Consider the following 10,541-nt stretch of genomic DNA (forward strand, 5'->3'; position numbering starts at 1 on the left):
GGATTAAGTCCACAGAGCCCTGAAATGTTTGCCGAAATGAGATTTGCACCTTCCAAAGTAGGATGAATGCCGTCTCTCTTAATCAGACCAGGTTTTCCCCAGAAGGCTGTCCAATTATTCACGATAATTTATCTATCATGGGGGCGGTCTCAAGTCAAACTGGAGGTTTTCCCTTGAGCGAGGGCAGATCACGTACCAATCACGGCCCTCGCGTTTCAAACTGTCTGAAATGAATCGCTACATCTGTATATGGCAGTAAAACAAGAATACAGTTTAAAAGGGGAGTGATTTGTAAAATATCCATAAAGAAAAAGAAAATCTGTTTATCTGTTTTAGGTATCAATAGATCTCTTCATGTTGCTCTCAAAGTGCACCAGATTGATGCTTTCAACTTCAATATTTAAAAAAAATCTTCCCCCGGGAAGGAGGTGAGGACCCCCCTAGAGGAGGTGAGGTCCGCCCCCCAATAGCACTTTACCCCTGCCTATATGCCGTGAGCTGATTATGGAGCCTTCATTGTAACAGTAATTCAGATGCAATTAGCCTATATAAAAGGCCTCAAATTGGAAGCATTGTCTGGGCCGTCTTTGTCACTCAATTCTGCAATAGGTAGATCTCGCCTTTCACCTAGGCCGAGGTCGGTGATCTTGGGCTTAAAAAGGTTGGTGACCACTGGTTTAGGCTGTCAAATACGCTGCACCGTTTTAGATTCAATGAGTGTCTCGTTGGCAAATGCTTCATTAAGTTGCTTGTGTTACCCCCTTTACAAGCAACTAATTGAGTACATCGATTGCACCTTGCACTATCGCCACTACATTTTTAAAAGTGCACCCAGACCTTCGATCGCTTCGCTCTGTCCCTCATGCCTGCGGGAGTCTCACAACAATAATAAGAGCGCTCTTGAGAGAGATGACGAGTGGCATTTACAGTGGCCAATCAGAGGGGTCTCAAACCGGATACATCACACAGGATGAGGGTTCCCAACCAACAAGAATGGTTTAAAGTTAAACTAAGGAAGTAGACGTAACACATAATACCGATAGCAGCACCGTTTGTCCAGCGGCTTAACGGTATATCGATACCGTCCAATCAGGAACCGGTATTGACTTATTACCGGTTCTCGATATCCATCTCTAGTCAGGAGGGTAGTGATGACAGCTTACTGGTCGTGCTAATGTTGTCTTGTGTTCACCTCTGCATGTGTGTTCTGTGTTCACCTCTGTGTGTTCAGTGCCGTGTGTCTGGCAAATGAAGACCCCCTCAAAAGTTACGGTTGATTTCATTTTAAGGATGAGCACCAAGCAACATCCCAAGGTGCTCCTTTGAGAACCAGGGCAAAAAAGTTATGTGCACACATTCTAAAAGGTATTTGAAAAGATGATTGTAACCATTTTACATCATTCCATGGAAGACAGTTATTTGTTGGTCACATGTCTAACTGACATCCAACATGTTGTAGATACTAAACTGATGAATTCAGGCTAGCCAAAACAACTGAACAGGGTCTCTCCAGATCATTTCTGTGATATATTTAATGGGGCTATTTTTCCCCTGGAATAGCAGCATGGCACATAGTGGAGGCAGGGCTAGACATTAACGACTGCCCGATGGCCCGGGGCCCTCTAGTATTTAGCTCGGGCAATGAAGCCTCACCTGCTGGTTGCCCGATCACGCAATCTATTATGCCAGTATCATGCAGCTCGCGGATCCAGTAATGAGTGACCCGACAGTAAATCTAAACATATCTATAACTAGTTTCGGTAGTTTGAGAGGTAATTAAAATAGCTAGGTGTGATTTTCTAACCTGAAATGTGTGTTTTGTCCGCTCACCGATGCATGTGATCATGCAGAGCTGCGTGTCGACTCGTTAGCAGCAGCTGATCTCTCTCTCCCGTCAGATTAGACTTCACTCGCGTTTATGTCCATATCGATCAGATCTAGCTAGTTCTAGCTAATGATATGACTACCTGCTTATTAAAAGACGCCTAAACAATAAGTGTCGCTATGAAACTGGGTGAGGCCACAAAGTATAGCACAGCATTATGCATTTGTTTACATTCCCACCGGAACCCAGAGGCATTACCAACAGATCAACGCACAATCAACCCATACAGGACATCTCTTCCTCCACTTTAAGTATTAGACATTAGAATTGACTATTCTTGTCTGTCACATACTCTTCTTGTCTGTCACATAAGTGGCGCAACTGAAGCGGTATTGTGCTAAAGGGAAATTATTTTGACCAGACATTTTGACCGAAGAGATTTAGATTTGCCGGCTAACGGGAACTCTGACGTCGCCATTTTGTGTGCTTCGCGGATGCGCTCGGCTCCTCTCGACTGCTGCTCGGGTCTGCTCGGTCAGCTTCCGGATGAGGAGGCATTCGTTCGACCAACTTACAGTAGATAACATTAAAAACATTTTTAACAGGGGCCATAATAGTGTAAATAATGTTTGTCTTGGCAGTTATAACTGAATGTAATGTTTTCTACTTTTTTACATCTGGGAAGGCATTTGCCTTCATCAGATGGAAAGCGTCTTGACCAACAACTTAAGTATTTCATATAGCTATGCAGGGCATGCAAGCGAGCAAACACAAACAAGAACAAACAAACAAGTGAAATGAAGAATAAAATTGAAATTGTACAATATAATATTGTGGTGGTTCATCTTACAATTCAGTCTAGAGAATGCACCAGACAGCATCTAAGACCTGCAAAGATCCACATTTTCTAGGGGGAGGCCCCCCAAACCATTCGTGCGTCATTTCGTCCGCACGCATTTTTCAGGGCAATCTCTATTGGGCTCAGGGCCATCTGTAAATTAGCTTAGATGGCTTACAGGTCCATCTGCCAAAATCCTTAATGTCATGCACTGGGAGGTCTACCTTGTCATTTAGTTATTGAAAGACATGCATCTTGTCAGCATAGTTACCATGTTAAACAGTAGGAGGAGGGATGTGGTTGTGCATTTGTAATACAACCTTCAGGGATACAGCTACAGCGACTGGTATACTGCTCAGGTCAAAACCCAGCAGGGTGCCTACATCGAAAGTGCAACAATAACTCCTGAAGAACAAGCTCAATCTGATTATAATCACATGCTGTAAAAGTAGGTCCAGGTATTAAATCAGACATTTTCCCCTTTCCTCCAAATGCAAAGAAACAGAAATGTTAGTTTACTCGGTTAGACAGGTTCAGGTGTAGGTGAATCAAGTATTTAGTAACACTTGGAAGAGGATTAGCAGTTTACATTGATTTCCTGTCCTCAATGCTGCACCCTGGCATGTCTGGACAAAGCGAGAGTGGACAGAGAAAGACTTGCCGGTGATTGTATGCTGTCTATTTTAGCAAAGGGCACAGCAGCTTACCTTCAATTCCTATGAATTCAACTGACAAAGAATCAGATGATCTTCAAACATAGAAACAAAAAGTGTAACTAAGCATCTTTTAGCTGGACATAACCTAAAAGTTGTGAGAACTTACTTTAAGAGTTGGTGTTTAAGCCCAGAATTACCGTAATTTTCGGACTATAAGGTGCACCTGAATATAAGCCGCAGCAGCTAAATTGAATGATGTGTACATATATAAGCCGCACTGGACTATAAGCCGCAGGTGTTTTAATGTTTAATTACCATATGTAAGGGTTCGTGCACAGAGGGGATTGTCGGGAAAGAGATGGCTGTTTGAGGAAGCTCCCATTTATTAACATTTCAACAAACAAGTTGCATATTTGCATAACGTATTCAAGTGTTTCCATTTAGTGCAATAGTAGCTACAAAACATGTACTGTGCTGTGTAAACTGTACTGTATCACATAGCGTTTCAGACACACAAACTTTTCAACTTTCAAACTTAAACGGTGCGCTCCCAGCGCACGTAACGGCAGTGATCTACAGCAGTGGTTTTCAACCAGTGGTACGGGGACAAACTGTCTCGCTCTCGTAATGTCTGTCTGTCTTGCTCTCGTTCTGTCTCTCGTACCACTCTCGGTTCCACTTTTAATTTTGCGCGCTACCTGTCTCACTCTTTTCCGGCCTCCAGCTTTTCCTGCTGGAGCCCGCCGCTTAAAGGTGGGGGGCGCGGAACGGCCATAGAGCCCATAGAGTTAAAGGTGGTGGACTGTAACCTGTAAAATCCATAGATTTAGGAGGTCCCCTAGTGGCCGTTAGCTTTAAAAATCCATAGATTAGCCGCACCGTTATATAAGCCGCAGCGTCGAAAAATGGGGAAAAAGGCGCGGCTTATAGTCCGAAAATTACGGTAGATGGTTTAGTTTGGTCAAAACCTACACATTTCTGAAGTCAGAATTTAATATAGCACTGAATACCCTGAAACCTTTCTGCAAAGTTATTTGAACACATACACACACAGAAATGTCTTGAGGCATACAGTGTCTGATCCAATATCTACAGCTGTGCTCTAAATGTGTCTGTGTGTCCTGCAGGTGGAAGTAGTTTGTGAAAATCACCTCCTCGATCACTTCCAGTCCCTCAAGGACATTCAGAGATCAGTGGGTGAAGGGGCACTGCAGGTGAGCCCTACAAACACACAAGAGGAAGACATTTTAAGACGTTACATTATGAAGAAGGCCAGAAATACCTTTAAGTGATTCTTTCTGTGGTTCCATTTTGCTACAGGACGGTCTGTTGGTGCTGCATTTTGGCCTGCTCCTGCCCTCCCAGCCATGAGCACGAGAGGTGGATGTAGTCCATGAACTCATCACCTGGATTTCCTTTATTCATTAACAATCTGAAATGAAAAGATCTAAACATTTAAAACGGTAACGTTCAATTGTTTTAATAATATTATCACTGGGCATTCAGGACAGCCCTGGTTTCTGTTTGTTGCACACAGACATTTGATTAACAGAACTGCCATAATGCAAATTGAATTAAACCCGAGTCCTTGGCTTACTGCCAAGATGTCTTTGAAGGCATCGTTCCAGGTGCTTCTTTCCACAGCACAACGTTGTATCTGCTGCTGTCGCTAAAACGTGTGTGTGTGCGTTTTGATTACTTATGTTTTTTGGAAACCAGGAACTATATCTTATTTTCTTTATTTATCATCTCAAGGGCTGAGCGGAGTTTCATATTGATTGTTGTGATTTAAGGGCTTGAAACAAAAGGACCTCAACTACCAACAGTTTTTGTGTGGAGCTTTATATACTGTTTATTTTATTTACAGCTTGCTTTGTGTTGATTGACATATTTAATTCAATGGCATTTGTATATTCTACTGATGGGGTTTGTTCAAAAAGCCTTTCCTACTCTGTTTTCTCAGAATGAATTAATAAATGACTGCTCAACTGAGGTATGTTTCTCGATTCATCCACGTTTCCTGGTTTGAGCTTAATTTCCTCCTAAGGTGTACAGTGGGGCAAAAAAGTATTTAGTCAGCCACCAATTGTGCAAATTCTCCCACTTAAAAAGATGAGAGAGGCCTGTAATTTTCATCCTAGGTATACCTCAACTATGAGAGACAAAATGAGAAGAGAAAATCGCATTGTCTGATTTTTAAAGAATTTATTTGCAAATTATGGTGGAAAATAAGTATTTGGTCACCTACAAACAAACAAGATTTCTGGCTCTCACAGACCTGTAACTTCTTTAAGAGCTTCCTCTGTCCTCCACTTGTTAACTGTATTAATGGCTCCTGTTTGAACTCGTTATCAGTAGAAAAGACACCTGTCCACAACCTCAAACAGTCACACTCCAGTATGGCCAAGACCAAAGAGCTGTCAAAGGACACCAGAAACAAAACTGTAGACCTGCACCAGGCTGGGAAGACTGAATCTGCAATAGGTAAGCAGCTTGGTGTGAAGAAATCAACTGTGGGAGCAATTATTAGAAAATGGAAGACATACAAGACCACTGATAATCTCCCTCGATCTGGGGCTCCACGCAAGATCTCACCCCGTGGGGTCAAAATGATCAAGAACGGTGAGCAAAAATCCCAGAACCACACGGGGGGACCTAGTCAATGACCTGCAGAGAGCTGGGACCAAAGTAACAAAGGCTACCATCAGTAACACACTACGCCGCCAGGGACTCAAATCCTGCAGTGCCAGACGTGTCCCCCTGCTTAAGCCAGTATGTCCAGGCCCGTCTGAAGTTGGCTAGAGAGCATTTAGATCTGGGGTGGGCAAACTTTTTGGCTCGGGGGCCACTTTGAGTTTTAAATTTGAGGGGCCGGGCCAGTAGCAGATCGGTAAAAAATATTTAGCTGTCCACTCCTCATTATACACTCGGCACTCAATGTTGACTTTTCTTTTTTTTGGTCCACTCATTGTTACAGATGCAGGTTTAAAGGTGAATTAGGTTCAACGGTGAATTATTGCGTCATCGTTTGCGTCATGATGTAACCGTTTACGTGCCTTCTTATGACCAACACAGCGTTTTACGTCGCTGATTTTCTCCGCAACACCGCTCACAACAACATCAATAGAGGACTGCGTTGGGTAGTTTTTAACTATACGAAGCCAGATTAAATTAAAGAACTACTTCTCCATCCTTGTACCTTTCTCCAGAGTGCCGTGGTGTATTGATTATTAATGTGGTTAAGCTGCATTACTGCCAGCTGCAGTGCTGCTCGTCTACCGGAGTTTATTCTCCCGTTAACTCGCGGCAGCGGCCGCTGTAAAGTTTTCATTGTCTGACTGTCACACAAGCAGCTGATAAATATCCCCCATCCTCATAAGTGAATGTGTTTTAGTCTGAAAGCTGTTTGGCATCACAACTCTGTTATGAAAGTTTATCTGGCATTCTACAGGTGATGTTAGCTAATCAGACTATCTTGACTACTTGTTGCTATCATATTGTGGCATAAGCCGTTTTCTACACGCATATTTTACCGGCGTAGTTTTCGTTATGATTTTACTTGTGATGACCACATGTAGCCCATGTAGGCTATTGATTCCATCCGATAGTTGCAATAATACAAAACAAAAGGAAAATGTCTGCCTCTTCCCAATGGTCAATAACAGTGAACGGATGGTTATTAAAGTAAGGTAAAATAAACAGAATCACACTAAGCCTGGATAGTGTTGCCTGACTTTAAATAAGTGTTTTTTATTAGTGTGTGATCCTGTTCTAGTCACTTTGCTCAGCACTGCTTGTTACAACTTGTATTCGCCGACCTTGCCGGGCTGCCGAGTAGGGCCAGCTGAGAGAACAGACCAGAGTCCAGCAAAGGTCAATTGTGTCTAGAGTGCGCCATCTAGTGGGATCAACTGAAATGCCGGGTATTGCAGGAAAAAGGCAAAATTAATGCGGTCTTAACTATAATTTGGACAATTTTGTACCAATATTCGGCGGGCCGGATTCAAAAGCCCAACGGGCCCGCGGGCCTTAGTTTGCTCATGCCTGATTTAAATGATCCAGAAGAGGATTGGGAGAATGTCATATGGTCAGATGAAACCAAAATATAACTTTTTGGTAAAAACTCAACAAGACGTGTTTGGAGGAGAAAGTAGGCTAAGTTGCATCCAAAGAACACCATACCTACTGTGAAACATGGGGGTGGAAACATCATGCTTTGGGGTTGTTTTTCTGCAAAGGGACCAGGACGACTGATCCGTGTAAAGGAAAGAATGAATGGGGCCATGTATCGTGAGATTTTGAGTGACAACCTCCTTCCATCAGCAAGGGCATTGAAGATGAAACGTGGCTGGGTCTTTCAGCATGACAATGATCCCAAACACACCGCCTGGGCAACGAAGGAGTGGCTTCGTATAAGAAGCATTTCAAGGTCCTGGAGTGGCCTCGCCACTGTTCGAAATGGGGGGGAGCCAGGGGGAGCTTGGCTCCCCCGAAGAGTGAGGGAGCTCCCCTGAAGGCCGACTTTGAGATAAAAAGGGGGAGCCCAAAACAATCGTGCATATTTGTGTCAAACAGATTAGAAATGTTGAGTTTCTGTAAATAAAAGTTCTTGAAATAAATAATAGTTATTATTCATTACAGTTTCGGAATATTTGTTTTATATTTGTGAATATTTCTCGGTGTTGCCATCTGTACGTGGTGGCGCTGCATTCTTTACGCTGCTTACGTTGCTATGGTTACGGTGGCGATGCCTGTGCGGTATTTGAAATGTTCCTATTGATATTTTTTTAACTCTGGCTTTGTGATAAAAAATATGGCAAAACGAAAACAGCCATGCCTCGCAGCTTTTGGATTCACAAGCAAAGAAGCAAAGGAGTCTAAAAATGACAACGTGAACGGAAAACAACTTTTAGTTGGCCGGCTGTAAGCGACGTTAGGGTTGAGTTTGACAGCTCCTCACCGAGTTGAATAAAGTTGGAACAATATTGGCAGATTCAGATTTCGCGGATCAATAACTCATGAACAAAATGTTGTTCAGACACAAAGTACGTCTCCTAAGTACCGTGGTAAGGTTGACAATGAACTACAGTCACATTTTGATTAAAAAAAAAAGCCAACATGTGCTGTCCTCCAAACTGGACACATTACATTGGTCTCTATCCGCAACCGGAGAAGAAACGAGTGTTCAGGGACCGTCTGCAAAGTGCAACTCCGAAAAAAGAGAATACAATAATATTCAATCACTTCACATTTATACAGTATATTTCTACCAAACTCACTACACACATCAATAGTCTCCTGTTGGTCATACTACAGCAGAGAGTTCGGAAGAATGTGCTTTTGAATAATTTTGGGGAATATTTCTAAAGTAAAATCTTCAATAAATATGGTATAATCTTCAATATCTTCACTATTATACAGTGGAGTGCTACCAAACTCACTACACACATCAATAGTCTCCTGTTGCTCATACCCCTGCTGAAAAAACCAGCATGGACCAGCATGGACTTCAAGCTGGTCCATGCTGGTCGTTATGCTGGTGAAGCTGGTCATTATGCTGGTCTGCCGGCAAAAACCGTTATACCAGCATGGAATGAAAAAAAAAAATCTATTATTATTATTATTAAGATGGCATGAAATACAAAAACATAACAATATTTCAGTTTATATACATTTACAGAACATAAATAACTGCAAATTCATAGAATCTCTATATTAAATACATTTATTCACTCAAACACAAAAGATTACCCTGTTAAAAAACACAATATTAGATCTATCTTGCAGCATAAAATAATTATGACATTGACTTCAAAATGTAGCTTTTTACTATTTTCGACCATATATAGCAATTTCTCATGTTTGTCTTTACAAATACAAATTCATTTTGTTTTTGCGAATCATTGATCTATTCCATAAAGAAAAAATACCCCACAAGCAATGGCATTACGTAAACAAACATTTAAAGAGTTAAAATTCTGATAAATGTAGAATTTCTTTGAAAGAATTGCAATGATATAGGGTTGAAATAAGGAGTAATAGCATATAGAAAGCTTATATTCTTGCAATGCTATAATGCATTTTTCCAAACTATAGACCTATAAAAAGACACTATGAGACATGGTCCATCTACATTGGCACAACCAACCCCCTGGCTCATTAACTAAGTATAGTTTATAACCTAAATTATTGTTATACATTCATATGTTATCAATTAATCTGTTGATTGCTTTTACGATGCTGAATAGCTTAACTGTTATTTGTACACAACAGTAAGAAAATACCAATTCAAATTTCCAGAGGCATAGACATTACATACACAATGATATGATTTTAATCCCTCTCATACAGGTTTGGGAAGTTGCATATGTATATTCCATCAGCGGACTTCACAAGGAGACATTTTTGTTCAAGATCATCAACTCGAACCAAGCGGATCAAGGATGTACCTTCATTTACCCTAAAGTTATGAGGCACAAAACCATAACCCTGTGGAAGGGGGAAGGACCTAGCCTGTGTGTCAAAAGGTTTGAAGAACATGGTAATTTCTGCTCCTGCTTCTGAGTTGAATGATATTATCTGCTCGATCTTCCCAGAGCGTCCATCTGTCAGACTTACATAATAATCATTGCGTCTTTTGGCGCGGGTATAGTTTTTACTTGTGTAGACCAAACCCTTGTGTGTCATTCTGTTGTGAAGAAGAATTGTAATCAATTGGTTCTATCAATGCTGTGAGGAAGGCATTCCTTTCGTGTTGTGTGAGATGTTTGATCTTTCCATCATCCAAAACTGTTGTGTCCTGGTAGCGTATACATTTCTGTACTTTTGAATAGCTATTGATCTCCTGACAAAATGCAAGGACACGGTCACTGACTGCATACTGCTTTGAGAAATGTGGTACAGCTCTGTGCAGCAAGAACTTGTTGACCACTTGAAGAGCAACACATTTGGTTCCATGCACCATTTTAAGGAGATTTCCATTTCCATTCTCAAACACAAAAGCGGAGTGTGCCCACAATGGACCCCACAGTTTCACAGACTTAGCCAAATGAGTCAGGAGATGCATATTGAATGTCATTGCACTCTCCCAATACAAAGACTGACACTTCACAACAAACTCAAGGAGCATTACATCTGCTTTGTTCACGTCATCAAAGTGAATCTTGTACTTCAAAAGGAGAAAAACCGCAGTAACTAGCAGGCAAAGGTGTTTGGTGTAGCG

General features: G+C 41.6%; 1 protein-coding gene across 3 annotated transcripts in view; it reads left to right on the forward strand.

Moving 5' to 3' along the window:
* The window catches only part of LOC307043795 (polycomb group RING finger protein 6-like), a 60,835-nt gene extending 55,524 nt beyond the window's left edge, over nt 1–5,311 (forward strand). For all 3 annotated transcript variants that reach the window (XM_079688622.1, XM_079688624.1, XM_079688623.1), the window contains 2 exons: nt 4,447–4,533; nt 4,640–5,311. In XM_079688622.1, the coding sequence (XP_079544748.1) occupies nt 4,447–4,533; nt 4,640–4,690 (138 nt within the window). In that variant the 3' untranslated portion in view covers nt 4,691–5,311. The remainder of the gene's footprint in view (nt 1–4,446; nt 4,534–4,639) is intronic.
* The last annotated feature ends 5,230 nt before the right edge of the window (nt 5,312–10,541 follow it).

Source organism: Notothenia rossii (assembly GCF_949606895.1).
Source record: "Notothenia rossii genome assembly, chromosome: 6".
Classification (NCBI taxonomy): Eukaryota; Metazoa; Chordata; class Actinopteri; order Perciformes; family Nototheniidae; genus Notothenia; species Notothenia rossii.